We start from the raw sequence: 18,565 nt of genomic DNA on the forward strand, positions 1-18,565 counted from the left end.
CAGGACACATGGGAGTAGAAGGTAATGAGGAAGCGGACACCCTGGCAAGAAAAGGGGCTGCCACACCGCTAATAGGACCTGAACCCTTCTGTGGAATAGGAACACACACTATCAACGAATACCTCAGACAGAAGGATAAAAAGAGAATGAGCGAACTTTGGAACTCACTTATTGGACACAGACAATCCAAGAATTTTCTAACCAACTTTGGCAAGAAAGAAATCACAGAATGTGTCAAAGGAAGCAGGAACAGACTGCGAATCCTAACAGGATTCCTGACAGGACACTGTAGATTAAATGGACATTTAAAGAAAATTGGAATAATCCAAGATGGCACATGTAGATTCTGCAAAGAAGCAGAAGAGACACCAACACACTTACTAACAAACTGCGGAGCTACACTAGCCCGCAGGAGGAAGTGTTTTGGGATGTACAATGTGACCATAAAAGAACTACAACCACTGAAACCGGGCCTATTAATCAAGTTTCTTGATGAAATAGGACTCACCGATGTGCTTTAAGCAGAGCACAGGGGATACAATAGCTCTTAAAGGGCGCAGTATACCATACCCTACATCTACATCTACATCATCTTCCTAGTTTATCGTTCGTTTTCGTCCGTACTCTTTACAGATTCATAAAGAAAGTGTACTAACAGTAGGGAGGATGGGGTTTGAGAATTTATCGGTGCATTGTGGCATTATTATTGTATTAAATAAGGTGTGTGAATCGGGATTCGTTTGTTAATTAGCAATGGGTTGAGCATTGTTGATTGCCTACGGAAAAGCCGGACATCGTTAATTTTATGCGTTGAACATTAAAAACTGAAGAAATCACACAAAGAATTTCCTTGATCCGTTTAACTGTATAAATTGGGTCAATAAAAGAACCTAAGCGCTTTATAACTATGCCCATGCTAATTTATTTGGTGGTGTCTTTCTGTTGTTTAAGATACGCATTTTTCTTCCTCAGTTTGGTTCGTTAAAGCTGGAATTTAAGCGATTCGACTAATTTTGCTCAAGTGATTTTAGCCAATAATATCAATTTTATTGCTAATTGAATTTTTTACGAGAGTACATGACTTAGAGGTAGTACAGAGTATAAGGAGGGTTACGCTTTCCTCTGGGTCCGATGTATTGTTGTCCCTCTAGAATTTTTCTTTTTCTAAAAATCGAAATATATTTGTAAACGCACCTTTGGATGTCGAACCGTCGATGATGATATCTCTGGTAACTCTTTGCCCGTTGTCCGGAGAGGTGGTCGGCTTCGACTCGGCCAGCGAGTTATTTTCCGCTCCTGTTGGAAAATAGGCTTGTGGAGTCACAACGTAGACTTTTTCGTTGGTATGCGGGGAAATCGAGACTTCAAGTTTCTCCCATGGCTTGACGGTTGTCGTTCGGCTGTTTTCCGTTGTCACGACGGTGTCGACGAGAGACCAACCGCTCACTTCTTCGATTATTTTCGTATCGTTTTCCGGGAGGACTGTATTTGTCGTTTTCGAGTCGATGCGGACCTCCTGGTGATCATGACTGTAGTGCTGGCTGGCGGCGGCTTCGTGATCCGATTCCGGCATCAGTTGGTCCGTAGGTTTGGGCGTCGTAAGATAATCGTCAGGTATCTGCTTGGATATCTGATGGAGGACCGTGTCTCGTTTTCCGTATCCTTCGGCCGTCCATTTATCGATGTTTTTCTGGAGCCTGGCAAAATCGACCGTGTCTTCTTCTCCATGGAGGAGGGCTCTTATATCGGACGCAAGAACCTGTTGGAGACGGCCTTTCTCCGAATCTTCCGGCAACTTTATTCCCATTTGTAGTAGATGGTTCATGATGTCGGGTGGGAGCGAGTTCAGGAGGTCGGAGTCCGTCCCTAGCAGAGTGTCGTGATGTTCCGAACCAGTCGCAGTTAGTGGATAGTTTATGTTTGTTATTCCTCCTTCAGGAGCGGTGACGCCCCTGTTTAAATAAATGGCTTGGACGTCCGGGTAAGCCACTGGATCCGAAGGCACTTTTCTGGCCAACGGTGGATTATCTTGCGTCGAATAAGGAACTATTATTTGGTGTATTTTCGTGCGATTGGGTTTTGCCTCGGGCGAAGGCTGGTTGAAAGGCCTCGGAGTAGCGATCCAAGTTGTACTCGAGCTCGCGGCGGTGTGGGCCCGGTCGGCGTGTGGGTTCGTCTCGTAAATCGTGCTATTTTCTTCCCGTTGGTGGAAAACGGGTTGTTGGACACCTTGGAACCCGGTCTGTCTTTGAAAGTGATTGTGGGTGACGGAAGCCGGCTGTGGAGTTGTAAAAGATGCGGGAGCCTGTGTGTCGGCTTGGTAATTCTTGTTTTGTCTTTCTCCGTGGTTGAAGGAATGGTATCCGAAATCGAAATATTTCGGAAGGTCCGGTACGTCCAAAATGGGCGCTTGGACTATCTGCATAGGATATTCGACGGACGAAAGATATTCTCTGATGGGAACACTCTTAGCGACTTCGACTTCATTTTTCGGTGTCACGATTACGACACCCGGAGCAGGAGAAGACGCTAGGTTGGTTGCTTCGTGAGCGGAGTCGCTCAAGGGGACGTTCGCGAAATTGGCGACTATGTTCTTAGCCTCTTCCGGCCCAGTCACGTAGTGATCGTTGGCATGGACTTGAGAAAGATCGGGGCCTGTCGGAGGACATTTGCTGCAAGAATTTTGGCCGGCAGTTACTGGGTAAGCGAAGTTATGCTGTTGGTTCGAGTTATGTTCTACGTTGACAGGGCTGGGAGTCGGATTCTGGAGCGTGTGGTAATTCAGTGACTGATAGGCTTCGGACGGGTGCGCCGGAGGTGGTGAAAGGAATTGTCGATAACTTAGGGAGGAAGGTACGCTGGGATGCGAAGTCGGAGGAGGAGGTGGAGGACGAGCTGCAGGCTGATGTTCTAAGCCGGTCGGGGGAACGGGTGGACTGTGCACGGGCTTAGGGACGAACATAGGCTTCGGTGGCAAATAAGTGAATCTCGGAGGATGTTGCCTGTACTTCGGAGGGGGCGGGAGATAACCCGGATGTTTCGCAGGTCCGTGCGGATGGATCAACTTGAACGAATGGGGGTGCCCTTGAAAATTGTTGGGAACGCCGAACGACGGCTTAGGACCGCTGTCTGCAGAATGAGAATCCCAACCGTGATTGCTATCAGCTTTCGGTGGTTGTAAACCGAGGTCAAAACTGGAATGATGTAGATGATCATGCACTAAATCTTGCTTCGGAGGTCCGTAATCCGAAGACGGTGGACTGTTCTGTCCTTCCGGAGGCCCATATTCAGGTTTCGGAGGACCGTATTCGGGTTTAGGAGGGCCATATTCAAGTTTGGGAGGGCCGAAATCAAGTGTAGGAGGAGGGCCATATTCTGGTTTCGGAGGACCGTATTCAGGTTTAGGAGGGCCATATTCAGGTTTAGGGGGGCCGTATTCGGGTTTAGGAGGGATGAATTCATGTTTTGGAGGACCGAAATCAAGTGTAGGAGGAGGGCCATATTCAGGTTTCGGAGGACCATATGCTGGTTTAGGAGGGCCATATTCAGGTTTGGGAGGGCCATATTCAGGTTTGGGAGGGCCATATTCAGGTTTGGGAGGCCCATATTCAGGTTTGGGAGGCCCGTATTCAAGTTTAGGAGGCCCATATTCAGGTTTAGGAGGGCCGTATGCTGGTTTTGGGGGTCCGTAAGCTGGTTTTGGTGGACCATAGTGGGGTTTAGGGGGGCCCAACTGGTTGTGTGGATACGCATTAACTCCAATTGTAGGTATCTGAAGTGAATAAAGGTGGGAGTCACCGACGGGAGCTTGCGGAAAATGACCGACGGCCCTTGCAATCGGGAGCCAGGGTACACTGTTGCAAGGGCTGCAATGCGGTTTTTGCCGTTTTCCGCCGTCCGCCCAAACCCCCCTCGGCTCGGTGGCGCTCGTTTCCGCTTTCCCCCTGGCTTCAGGTTTTGCTTGATTTACTTCTACATGACTAGCTCCCGGCCAAAACCAACTTGCAATTTTTTGAGTGAAAGACAGGAGCCCGTTTCCATCCGTCGGCTGTTGAACGGTGCCGTGTTGCGGCGTGGGGCTCCTCGGTGGACGCTCGTTGGTCTGCTTCGGAGGCGTCAGATGGGCGACCGGCACCGGTTCCACGTTCCCCTGGGAAACCAGCGGCCCCATCAAAAGGCAGATCTGAAACAAAAACGACAAAATATAAAACGAAAGTCAAAAATAAAACGACGGACAGACAGTGAATTTAATGCTCTGTTTACCAGAAATTCATTGTAAGGGATCGACTATTGTCACTTTGATCTTTACACGGGGTATTTCACATATAATGGTAATGATCGGGGAGGAAGTAGAGAAAGCCCCGGGGAGAGAAGAAGAGTTGGGAACGTCCCATGGGAAGCCAAGTTCCCACGAAATCTCCACTCAACGGAAGTGGATCTCAATATTAAACGCAAAACAGTTTGTTTCACTTTGATTGCTAGAACAATACTTGCTTTTTACAAAAATTTAAAATCATTAAAGAAACAGGGGGTTAAATCGTGTTTTGCGTTGCATTTATCATTCCTTGTTTATCATCTTGGTCTGCCTGTCCTCGGTCAGCCGCGACTTGTGATATCTCGTATTCCGACCACAACCGTTCCCATGGCGCGGAAAGGCCCGTGACTTCGCAAATCTTCGAGCAGCCACTGATCACCGGTCGCGTAAATTTTTTTAATGAAGTAGTTTAGATTTAAAGATCAATGCTTGTTCAGTGTTCTATTATGTTTTATAGATGTTGAAAAATGAATTCGGTAGAAAAATAAAACGGTGTAACTGCAAGAAACTACAACTGATCGTGGGAATGGGTGCTCAAGCCGTACTGACGCTTGTCATCTTTTGAGCCCAAACTCGCATATTAACAAGTCTTTAGGTTCTCACGGCGTGATGTGTGATAAACTTAAGACCAGGCTCGTCAGGTCACACAAGGCTTAAAACAGCGAGGACAGGCGGACCAGGTTGATCTAAAACGATTAAACAACAGTCACCACCCGCAGACCTCAATGAAACGCTAATTGTTTATGGGGCTATATCTACTGAACTTTCTTTTCACGTTATTTAAACTTGGAGAAATCTATTAGATTAGTTTACGGTGGCACAAATCAATAAAGTAAATTAAAAAGATTACTGTTGATGCAAAGTTAGAGGTCAGTTTTCCCTTTTTGTTATTAACCGTGCAGAATGTAAACCCAAACGAGATACAATCGTTCAAAGGAACATCACGAGTGAATCAATAATGCATAGAATTACCGATTCCTTGCTTGTTGATCGTGGATGTTTTCTTCGAATCACATCAACTTTAAAGCTGTTATTTATTCGATTATAATAATGGCGTATTCACACCTCGTATATGAAAAAGTGTTTTGACCTACTGGGCCCGTTTGAATCCTCGCGATCTTGTTGCACATATTATCGAACAATGAAGCTTCTCTCAAGTCCCACGGTTCACTTGTACTTTCTAACCCTTTCCTATCAGTTTTAATTAAACATACATTTTTACCCATTTTGCTCATTCATTCTCATTTTTCCTACACACACTTTCGTTGTCGATCCAGCCACGTGTTATAATTAGACAAGGCAACGATATTTCTTCAAACTTTGGCTCATCTAGATCTTGATCAACTCGTTATTTATAAGAATCATCATCTTTATAAAAGATAGGACTTATTTATTTTGTAACGTTTATAATCGGGTAATAAATAAAAACAGCTCAGCATAGAGATGTTGTAGTCGTCGTCTGACCTATTGCACTTCTTGCACTTCATTACTACGATGCTTTCTTGTTTTATAAGGCTGCACGTACAATATGAGCATTTTGACTTTCTACACCAAATTTGATGAGATCGAAAAGGCTGGAAAATTATTGAAAGTTCCTGTACAAATAAGATAGACAAAGCCTGTAATCCACACCACTCCTTTAGACTTTCTTCGATCAAGTTTGTATGCTTTTTTTTTAAAGTAAAAATAATTAATAATTTACTAAACGAAGGCTGAGGGTAAAATTCACTGGTTTTGACATATAGAGGTAGTAAGTACTAATTACTCTTAGTAGTTATGGAGAATCTGATATCAGCGACAGCCCATTTCCCACAGCGTTTTCTCCCCGATCGGAGCTAAGATTTTGAGCATTTTTCGTTGTAAAACTTTCAAAGAAAAAACGAACAATTACTAAGAAATATTGTATCATGTTAAATGATTAATTTTTCTAGGACAAGAAATCGTATTTTATGGAAGATAGATATTTGTTAAAATATCTTGTCTTTCGGTTGGTCGTTTAAGATCATCCCTGTGCGCTTATCCTCGCTGGTTTGGATTGTCGTTATATCTCCATACATTTTCTGTGTCTGGATCTGTCTTTTTGTCATAGGTAACTTTAACAGAAGTTAACGAAACGCGTCACATAACCTTTTTGAATTTTTATGCAGGTGTACGTAACGTAAAAATGTACGCAGGTAAATAAGGCAAAAGGCACAGACTCAGCAAAAAAACCTGTAGCTCGTTCGTTTCTGATAAATACTGGTCCGCCTGTCTTCGCTGGTTTGGCCTATGCGACTCATAAGTCACTTTTCCATTTGTGTTTTTTCTTTCAGTTTGTCAAAAATAACACACAGACACACCCAAATTGAAATGCCGAAACTCGTAAAAAGGTAATACACATCATTCTTTGTATAGAATTATTTCTTTCTGAGGTTTCTTCTTTAGGTCATTGAGATGATAAACCTGTATTTTGGCCGTTTCCTGTAATATTGGCCCACTTATCCTCGCTGTTGTCAAAAGAAAACAAAACAAAATAACACGAAAAACAACAGGTGAAGATGGCGTAATGCAGAAACGCGCCCGAAAATCCAAAACTAGGAGGATAAAAGGACCAGGATGATGGTAGATGGCAAAACTACACACGATTCTTCAGCTTATTCAGTTTTTCGAGAGGTATATATGATGTAAAAGTCAGAGAAGGTAAATAAGACAAAAACAAGACAAAACGCACGGACACTTGTAGCCGTTTGCGAAAGACCATCACCTCAGCAGAATGGCCGCCAAATCTCCAAAAGCTAGTCTGTGATATCAAATCTTTTGGAGCACTAAAAGACTTTGCCTCAAATACGCTTAAATGAACAAGTCCCTATTTATTCTAATTATTAAGTCCTAAATATTGTTATTATTGTTAGAGTTTTATTACCGTTATTTATTTATTTATTGCATAATTAAACATAGGTTTAGGTTTAGGGTTCCGGGCTGTTTTCCTCTTCTTAGTAAGAAAATTTTAGATAATATAAATAGATAGAAAATAAAACCAAGGAAAAGTAAATGTGCAATGGGAAACCAGCAAGGGAAGACCTTTTGTTTTATGTTCTAAAATAGCCTGACGGAAAGATCGTTGGGAGGTATTTTTATCCCATTTATTTGAAATCCCTTAGATATACAAATTCGATTAAGCTAACGCGTTTGTCCGCCGGTATGGGGTCTTCCTTAGGTACGGCGGGATGGTGGAAAGGGTAAAAAAAGAAAAAAAAGGACACTTGTAGCCTATTTGTTTCTGATAAATACTGGTCCGCCTGTCTTCGCTGGTTTGGCCTATGCGGCTCATAAGTCACTTTTTCATTTGTGTTTCTACTTTCAGTTTGTCAAAAATAACACATAGACACACCCAAATTGAAATGCCGAAACTCGTAACAAGGCCAAAAACAGCGAGGACGGGCGGACCAGGATGATCCTAAACCACATGTTCATCACCCCTTAGATTCCTAGAAAAAATTTCACAACGGTGCCTTTCGTTTCAAAGCACTTTTGAACTGTAAACGCTTTGCAAGGATATTTAATTGTCTATTAAACCAGGTACTAGGTTCAGGAACCTGCTTCCAGTTTTCACGCCAGCGTGACTTGAATCTATTTAAAAGTTATCAATATGATTCTCGAATACGAATTTAATGTTTTGAAGTTCGTTTAAAAAACTCATAACCGATGCAAGTTACGATTGTGGGTTATTTAACCGAGTGCGCTCTTTGAATCAGTAAACTACACTACTATGTATCTCAAGGTATATAGTTTATTATTAAAAAAAGTTAATTTTATAATGTTGATTTATACCCATATGGACAATAAATTGCATTTGAAAGTAATGAAAAGTAGTAAAAAGGGGAGACAAATGGAAGGACTTTCGAATAATTTTTCGAGTAATTATAAGTATATCAGGCCGTCTTGTGGAAGATTTTTTGTTATCTGTGTTCTTCTATTTTCCTCCTAGTGAAAGTGCTTGGCTCTTCTCCGATGCTTTCTTGGGAAATTATGAAAAAATGGACGAATAACCTGACGAGGGGGGAAATTTTTTGAATAGGACTTTCGAACTGGTAAAACATTTGAATGCACTTCGACTACAAGACTTGCCGATACGTTTTAGCGCTATGAGCTTTCCAAACGTATTTCTAAAAATATAAATTTTTTAAAAACAATTAGATAGATCATTTTAAACATTTTTTTTAAATTTATAAAATACGCTCCATCACTCGCAATACACTTCTCTTAACGTGATGGCAACTACTGTGTACACGCTGAATATAATTTTGAGTCTTTATTATTAAAAAATTCTTTAAACGCATTTTTTAACGACTTTTGATCAATCAATTTTTTATGTTGTAAAACGTTGTTCAGGTGTTGAAAAAATGATGGGCGAAAGGACTGGTGAATAAGGAGGGTTAGGCAGAACCTCATGACCAAGATCCAACAGTTTTCGTGTAACTGAATCGGCCTTTTCCGATTGACGAAAGATGGCTTCAATAATGTCAATTTATGGTGCATTGCTTCAATTTGAGAGCAATACATTTCGGCATTGGTAGTTTAGCCAGGATTCAAGAAGCTGTAGTAAATCAGCCCGATTGAAGCCAACCAAAGAGTCACCATCATCTATTTTCGACGAGTTGTGGGCTTTGGAATGTGGTGCTGCTTTTCCTTTGTCGATTCTCGGTCAAACACGTTTGCCGTTATCATAGAGAATCAACTTTTCATCACATCATCAAAGAAGTGTGGCGCAAACTTCATAAGGATGATTTTCTGACGGTCGTTTAATGCATGAGGAACTCAACTTTCGAGCTTTTTCATCTTTCCAGTTGCCTTTTGGTGGTCAGCGACGGTCGATTTACCAACTGACAGATTCTCTGCAATTTCTTGAACAGTTGTTCCGGGATTTCCTTCGCCCAACGCTCGCAGATCATCATCATCTAGGGAACGACCTTTTTTTTCTTCAAGGCTAAAGTCTCTTGAAATTTTTTAAACCATCTCTGAACTCTGCTCTCACTCACACTGCCATCGCCTCAGAGTTCATTAATGTTTTTGACATCTTAGTAAAGGCTGAATTATTCTCAAGCAACGAAATGCTGCTGAGGTAAACAAAAATCTTTGTTTGGAAATGGATTAAATAGTGTTGACAATCGTACAAAAGAATAATCCATCAAAAGTAAACAGTTCATCAGATAGAAGGGTAATTGAAAGAAATCATGAAAACCTGCATTATTTTCCGGATTGCACCTGCATTATTGAACTAACTGAATAATGACACATCTACACAGAAAACAAAGCCTTTGAACCCTGAAGATGCGGTCTGGTGTGACGTAGGTTTTAGAAAAACATTTTCTTTATCGTGCAAACGTTTCGATCTTTATTGAGATCATCTTCAGGGCTCAAAGTGTTTGTTTTCCGTGTATTCATTGTTGTGTGTCGTTCGGCACTCTCAACACGACAGACAATAATAACACATCTACACGGAAAAGAAACACTTTGAGCCCTGAAGAAGATCTCGATAAAGGTCGAAACGTGGCACGATAAAGAAAATGTTTTTTTGAAACCTTCGTCACACCAGACCGCATCTCACGCTTTCCAAATAATCATTAACTGAATAATTATATCCAATCAGATCTATTAATAAAAACTAAATGATGAAACAGTTATTTAATAAAGAAAAATCAAAAAAAGGAATTGTTAGTTGTGTACTTAATTTGCTGTTATAAATCTCTTTAACCAAAGAATGCCACTTTTGATATTTTGTGAGCCATTGGCATCATTGCTGTCTCTCCTGGTGAGCTGGATCGATTTGTTCGGTCCTACGTTTCGGACTAAATGTCCTGGCTATTTTTTTATAATACGTTTTCAAGTATTTTATTTGGAGTTCTTGAGATGTGTTCTGGTGTGACGTAGGTTTTGAAAAACATTTTCTTTATCGTGCCATCGTTTCGATCTTTAAAAAAATCCCAGGCCCTGAAGATGATCTCAATAAAGCTCGAAACATCTATTGAGATCATCTTCAGGGCCTGGGATTTTTTTAAAGATCGAAACGTTGGCACGATAAAGAAAATGTTTTTCTAAAACCTACGTCACACCAGACCGTATCTCACGATCTCCAAATAATCATTAACTGAATAATTATATCCAATCAGATCTATTAATAAAAACTAAATGTTTAAACAGTTATTTAATAAAGAAAAATCTAATTTTTCAAATAAAATATCGATTAATTCGAAAAAAGAAGGACTGAATTTATATAATTTATTGTGGCGTGTTATAATTTACAGGCGACTTGTTTAAATCATTATAAGTGAAATTTCATTGATTTCCCTGGGTAACAATTGACAAAAGGGCCAATTAGGAATACACATCTCTGTATCCGCCTATTCTCGCTTTTTATCGTAATAGGTCTCACTTTCCTATTGTTTCTAGCACGTAGACTAGATCACTTCCCTCTTGAAAGCTTCGTTTGTGGTATCTAATAATTAATTAATTGTTTGGTCTGTTTATTATATTAATTATATAAAATGAAAATCTTGAATCTTCTTTCTATGAAAATACGTCGATTGGTTTCTACGTGAAAATGGCATTATATTCTTTTAATAATAACAGAACAACAGAACGAAGTAGAGAAAATTCAATGTATTTCATCGAAATTTATAATTGATAAAGGTTGTGAAAATATTTAACAATAAACACATTTATAATAAAATTATGATCAGTATTCCATTGTTCTTGTAATTTTTCATAATAGGATGCACTTTTCTATTTTTATAGTTCGTATCATAGAAATAATTGAATATTATATGATATGCGTGTATTTGTGGCAAAAATGGCCTTAACTTTGGGCCATTGGGGGGGGGAAAAGCAGGAAGTAGTAAAATTTATATCGTTGAGTATAGCATAATATCGTCCTTCATTGGTAAATAATAAAACTAGGAGATCAGGGATAAAGTCATGAAGGTAAAAAAAAACAACCAACTTGTTTTCTGATATCGAGCTTTCGGCTGAATCTGACGCCTTCCTCAGAACTCCATTTCATCAAAAGAAATTATTTATTACACGTTACATATATAAAATTATAATGTGTGGTTTAGTGACTGTTAGTTAATGATATTTGGAGATCGTGAGGTGCGGTCTGGTTTGACGTAGGTTTTAGAAAAACATTTTCTTTATAGTGCCAACATTTCGATCTTTAAAAAAATCCCAGGCTCTGAAGATGATTCTCAATAAAGCTCGAAAGGTGGCACGATAAAGAAAATGTTTTTCTAAAACCTACGTCACACCAAACCGAATCTCACGATCTCCAAATAAAATTATAATGATTCAATTAGCTTATTTGAAAACCTATTAAAAAATTTTTATGATTAGCCAGGACATTTAGTCCGAATATTAAGGTGTATTTTATAAAATCAATCCAGCTCACCAGGAGAGACAACAACGATGCCAATGGCTCACAAAATATCAAAAGTGACTTTCTTTGGTTAAAGAGATTTATCACAGCAAAGTAAGTACAGAACTAACAATTGCCAATATAACAATCATTATTTTTATAATAATAATAAATAAATAATACAATTTAACAACAACTTGCAACAATGACTGTTTAGTTAAGAATAGAAATATAAATACACACAAGTTTGAAATACCTGAACTCGAATAAGACGCTTTTTTATCTGCTTTTATATGGTGCATTTTTTAATTAACCTCCTCCCCAAGTTGCATTCTTTATTAACAACCTCCATTTGCTCAAAATCAAATATGCGTTTGAATCTATGACGATGTTGAGAAAGAGGTGTTCCCTGTTTTATCTTTGTCACCACTACAGTCATATTCATGCTTAGTCTGTCCTATATAAACACTTTTACAATACCTGCAAGAGAATTTGTAGAATACTACAAAGCTCAGTAGGTACTGGGGACTTCGATTTGGAAGGTGTCAAATACAGCCGAAATTTTGACATCAGAAAACAAGCTGGTCGGTGTTTTTACCTTCATGTTTCATCCTTGATCTCTTATTTTTCTTAGTGAAATTTATATTATAGTCTAATTAATAATACACAAGCGTGCATCTAGCTGTATATCCTAAGGCTTTTCAGTTGCTTTTAGCTTCTTTCCTAGATCCTCCTTCATTTGAAATCTATTTTAATTTTTTTAATATTTTGGTCTCTGAATCGTACAACCTTCTGGTTTAACTGGCAATTATTCAAGGCAATATCCTTACGAAGCGTTAATTGTTCAAAACTAGCTTGAAATGCCTCAACTACGGTCGAAGCCTGCGAGGAATAAACCTGCCGTTTCTAAAATCCCGGTCCGCCCATCTTCGCTGGTTTAACCTGGTAAATGCGTTTCGGCATTCTCCATTATCAGTGGTCTTTTTGTTCTTTTTTGACCCAGAATTAATGAGCATATTTAGTGTTAGGTTTCATTATTGTAAGTTAAGTAATGTTAGTGGGGTCAGTGGAGAGAAAAGACGATGGAGAAGAGCCGAAACGTGTTTGGATGGGATTCAATCAAGCTACATGTTCAGTTGCTGAGATAGTGGGTTTTGTTTCGTTTGTATCCTTGTTTTAGAAGTCTTTGAAAGTTATATGAGAACGAGACAGGAGAAGATGGAGACATACCCGACGCGACAGTCCAGCGAGGTTAGACGGGCCATGTTTATGGTTGTGGCCATGGCTATGTTTCAGCAAAGATCCATACTCAAGAAAATAATGAAAAGTAAATTTTAAATTATATAATTGGAAGCTTATTCATTGTTTTAAGTAAAAAGAAAAATATTATTGAAGATGGGGTGAAAAGCCAGAATCAGCAAGGGTACTTGAATGATTAAAAAGGCCAAACAGGTTCAGCACCTAACTCACGGATAGATAAATCTCGCGATATTGACTTTTATAACAATTTCGACATCAATCTGTGATTATAATTTTGGTCGTTTCAGTTCATCCTGGCCCACTATCCTAGCAAGCCGGATCTGTCCTATTTCCACATTTTGCCGCCTGCCGTGTTTGGTCTTAAAATATGAGAAACTAGAGAAACAACGCGTTATAGTATTTTATTATTGATTCTCCGACATAGAGCTAGTAAGTACTAATTATTGTTACTAGTCATGCAGAATGTTTTATCAGAGATAGCCCATTTCCCACAGCGTTTTCTCCCTGATCGGAGCTAAGATTTGAGCTTTTGCATTGCAAAACTTTCAAATCAAAGAATTATATGATTACAAAGTAACTTGATATATTTTTTATTATTTAGTAAAAATATGTCTTATCTTACGCATATAAAATTCTCTTGTCATAATGATTAGTTTTTTTTGGGAGCAATAACTGGAATTTTATCGACGTGTATACCTTAAAATTTAAGATCGAGAGATTCCGGACGTCCTGGTCCGTCTATTCTCGACGTTTTGTTCAGTACGTTCGGCAATTCACCATTATCGGTGTCTAAGTCATTCTTCAAACTTCTTCTAATTTGACTTTCGCAGAACTTAAAATAGGACAAAATCGGGCATTTGCATAGGCTTTAACATGTGAACCTATCGCTTGAACGTCTCCGATCTTCCTAGTCTGCTTGTCGTCGATTGTTTGGTCTGACGAGTTTCAGTCTGTCATCATTTCCGTTCTCTTGGTCTGACATTCCTCTTTTATAAAATTCGTAGAACGTAAAGAAAAGGACAAAATATAGTGAAATCGCACAGGCTGAGCTGAAATTGGTTGATCATCTCGGATCATCCTGGTCCGTCTGTCCTCGCTGGTTTGATCAGTCACGTTTCGGCATTTTTCTATTGTCATTGGCTTGGCTCGTCTTTTTTCAGTTTTTTCTCATTTACCTCCCGCAGAACTTAATCAGAAAATGGGCCAAAATCGAGAGAAAACGCGCAGACTTAGCAAGTGATTGCCTTGGTCTGACATTATTCTTCTTTTATAAATTTCGTAGAACTTAAAGAAAAGGACAAAATGTAGTGAAAACGCACAGGCTGATCTGAAATTGTTGCTTGATCATCCCCGACCATCCTGGTCCGTGTGTCCTCGCTGGTTTGATCAGTCACGTCTCGGCATTTCTCTATTGTCAGTGGCTTGGCTCGTCTTTCTTCAGTTTTTTTTTCATTTACCTCCCGCAGAACTTAAACAGAAAATTGGCCAAAATCGAGAAAAAACGCGCAGACATAGCAAGTGATTGCCTTGGTCTGACATTATTCTTCTTTTATAAATTTCGTAGAAGTTAAAGAAAAGGACAAAATATAGTGAAAACGCACAGACTGAGTTGAAATTGTTGCTTGATCATCTCAGATCATCCTGGTCCGTCTATCCTCGTTGGTTTGATCAGTCACGTTTCGGCATTATTATAATCAGTTGATTGGCCCGTCGTTTTCAGTCTTATTCTCATTTGGCTTTCTCCGAAATTAAAATAGGACAAAATCAGAAGACGCGTTTAACGAGTGAACCCGAGCTGATTGACTCCGATTACCTTGGTCTGCCTATCCTCGCGTTTTTGGTTCTGTAGTTTCGGGCTTTCTTCATCTTCCACGGCTTTGTCTTTCATTCTTCTGCTTATATGAATATTGTCCTGGCCCTTTTAGCCTTGCTGGTTTAATATGTCAGATATATTTTGACACTTCGTAATCGACAATTTTTTTAAATTTAAAATACCAAAAGCAGTGATTATACACGTACGTAGGTTCGGAAAAGACCAAACTAAGAGTTCATGAAGAAGCCTGCGGAGTCAAGAGGAAAGCTCACAAATGAATTTATTGTTTAGATTATGGTTTATTGTTATAAAATTGAAGCTTTATGACTGGTGCACTGTGAAAAGAACAATAAAATGGAACAATGGAACAATAAAACCTGTGCATTCAGTACAATCGCAAAATGAAATCATTACTGATACCTATGCATTTGCCAAAAAACGACCTTGACTGACATAAGTGAAGCAGTAGTGAAAATTATAATTATATGGAGCAAGAAAGTCAATAACGTGCTGAAGTATCCTGGGATCTGGAAAAATGGGCATGATTCTCACACGGAGAGGGTTAAAAAAGGAAGGATATGGGCCTCTAGTGAAACTTAACAATAATTAGCAGCGCGGTGTGAGAACTGGGGTTTTGGAACGCCTCTCCCTTCCGTTTCGTTGTTGTATCTCGCGACAAATTATATCAAAAACGTTCCGATGGAAAGGGATCCGATCCTGGAAGGTTTCGTGAAGATTGTCCGCCGTCCGCCCGACAGTGAAAGCTATCGGTCCTTATCCGTACATCCTACTTCTTTTCAAGGCTCACGAACTTCTTAATTATTGACCTTTACCCCCTTTGAAATGATTTTTTCTAAATTGTATTTCTTTTACAGTGCGAAAGATGATCTGTAATTTGTTCGAATTGGCCTCCAACGGGACTTTTTTGGTGATAAGACACTAAAAAGGTCAGAAGGTAAATAAATCTCAGGACTTCGATATCATTGACATCATTCCATCAAAAACACCTCCATCTTACTTAATTTATTGCAAATAACTCCAGATAATAAGGGTCTTTTAAGCTAATAAATAATCAAAAGTATTTGCCTTATTATATCTATTGCCCTGTTATCTATTTTTAATAAAATCATTGGAAAATTAATAACCGCCTAAGACTACACTGAAAGGTTTGATTTATTAAATCCATTATATTGCGTGGTCTGTTGGCCAAATTACTTCTTTCAATTAATTAATCTTTTTATGTAAGGTTGTCGTTGAAATGAAAACTTTAGTGCCACGAGCGGGATTCGAACTCACGATCTTCGGCTCAATACACCGCTTCTCTACCACTTGAGCTATCGTGACTTCGATCCACAATAGCATAAATGGCATAAGGGAGGGAAAATTTGAAAGGTTGTACGTTGGGATGGCGAGTTAGTGTCCGAGTGGATCGATGTCACGATAACTCAAGTGGTTAGAGCAGCAGCGTATTGAGCCGAAGATCGTGAGTTCGAATCCTGCTCGTGGCACTAACTTTTTCATTTCAACCAAAACCTTAAATAAAAAGGTTTGATTTATTTTCAAAATTCTAGTTTGGGTTCAAAAAATTACTGTCCACCGAGGATGCCCTCTCATATATCTGAGAAAATAATAAATTAAAAAAAAAGAAAAAATATTTTAGTGGTATCTATAATCTAACTAAGGACCTCTGATCTTGTCAACCATGGCTTCTTAATTATGAAACTTGAAACTTTTGGTTTATGTAGTGTTTACCTGGATCGTTTTAGGTCAAAATGTCGTTATCAAAAAGTATTTTTAAATGGGCTTTCCTCCTCCACAATTCCTTTTATTACAGGGGTCTCACAGGGCGCAGTTTTGGGGCTACTCCTATTTAACGTTTTCATCAATGACTTAGTCAGTACTGTTAAGGTTGGATTTTGGTAACTATTCGCAGATGATGGCACTGTCATTACAGTGGATTCAAGTGCGATTGAATGTTGTTAGTTTAAATTTAAATGAGTCGTTACATCAAGTAAACAGCTGGATTCATAAAAATAGTGTAAATATCAACATTAAAAAGAACGGCTTCAACGGTGATAAATTTGACCCTTTATCTATAGATATTGGAAGTATGGACTGTCTTTAGCCCGACTCAGTAAGAATTTGGGGGGAATGTTGATTCCTCCTTGAATGATTTTTTTTTATTGACTCCAAAATATTTATACAGCCATTCAAAGCTAATTCGGTTGACGATATTAGAGCTTGTATACATAAGGTGGTTGAAGATTTCTTTCTTTCGCATTTGAGAGATTGTCGAACAAATTTCTGCGTTCATGAGAATGTTTCTTGCAGTGCATGATGATCTTCATATGTTACGCAGTCCTCTCAGTTCGGTGACGGGATTATTATTAAATCTGTTGAGATATCCCTTGCCCAGTTCGTGATTGGATCTTAACCTTACTAATGTTTTGCAAAATGCCTTGGTTGTATTAATTTCTTTGGTGAATCAAGATTCACGTACTACCAAGGGAAACATATTTTTGTATCTTATCCCTTTGTTATTTGACAAGTATTCAATTTGCCAATTTATTTGCAATTGCAATCTTAATATAGCATGAAGATCTTTTCTGGGTACAGGCGCTTTTAGAGAATTGCTCGTTGTGGTGGCATCTCTGGCAAGCCGATCTACGGCATCATCTTGTTTGAACCCTGTATGGCCTTTGATCCAGGTGATTACTATTTTATGCCCTTTAGACCTGATCATTGCTGCAAGTTCAAGGATTTCTATAATGATGTAGTTCGTGATATACAACTTTTTATCATTGCGAATTTTTTGGACAGAACTAAGGCAATCTGTACATACGACCACTTTCTTGCTAGTTGTTCGCATACTTCATAGCTTCTCTTATAGCAACCAATTCTGCAGTGTATATAAATAAATACTGTGGGAGTGAAAACTTTTTACTGTAGTTCTGTACAGGATCATAAAATGCTCAACCTACTAGTCCATTTAGGAGTGATCCGACGGTGTAAATAAGATGTCCATCTGGAAATCTCGCATAAAGATCACTTAGATATTTTAGGGTGACTTGGGTTTTATTCAAGTCGGTGGATGTTTTGGACATGTATGTACCCTTGACCCTTTATCTACAGATATTGGAAGTATGGACTGTTTTTGGCCTGTTTGGCCTTTGATCAAGGTGATTACTATTTTATGCCCTTTAGACCTGATCATTGCTGCAAGTTCAAGGATTTCTATAATTATGTAGTCCGAGATATACAACTTTTTATCATTGCGAAGTTTTTGGACAAAATTAAGGTAATCTGTACATACGACCACTGTCTTGCTAGTTGTTCGCAGACTTCATAGCTTCTCTGATAGCAACCAATTCTGCAGTGTATTTAGATAATTACTGTGGGAATGTAAACTTTTTTCTGTAGTTCTGTACAGGAAAAATGCATAACCTACTAGTCCATTTAGGAGTGGATCCGTTGGTGTAAATAAGGTGTCCGTCTGGAAGTCTCGCAAAAAGATCACTTAGATATATTTGGGTGACTTGGGTTTTATTCAGGTCGTGTATGTTTGGAGATGTATACCCTTGACGTTTATGGATATTGGAAGTATAGACTGTTTTTGGCCGGCTCAGTAGATTTTGGGGTTGAATATTGATTCCTCCTTGACATGGGAATACATAAACGAATTCAAACCAAAATCAAATATGGTTGTTTTATCAATACGGATACGAGCAGGAATCGGATATTACGATCTAAACGAATTTTTAAGTTTTCCTAGGCCATGATACCTTAT

At 39.0% G+C, this 18,565-nt stretch overlaps 1 protein-coding gene across 1 annotated transcript in view; it reads right to left on the bottom strand.

Moving 5' to 3' along the window:
- LOC106661869 overlaps window positions 1-18,565 on the bottom strand; it is a 39,128-nt gene that overhangs the window by 1,563 nt on the left and 19,000 nt on the right. The window contains exon 2 of the mRNA XM_014385593.2: window positions 1,195-4,183. Coding sequence (XP_014241079.1) covers window positions 1,195-4,183 — 2,989 coding nt within the window. The remainder of the gene's footprint in view (window positions 1-1,194; window positions 4,184-18,565) is intronic.

Source organism: Cimex lectularius, unplaced genomic scaffold (genome assembly GCF_000648675.2).
Source record: "Cimex lectularius strain Harlan isolate CLEC.00 unplaced genomic scaffold, Clec_2.1 scaffold34, whole genome shotgun sequence".
NCBI classification, from domain to species: Eukaryota; Metazoa; Arthropoda; class Insecta; order Hemiptera; family Cimicidae; genus Cimex; species Cimex lectularius.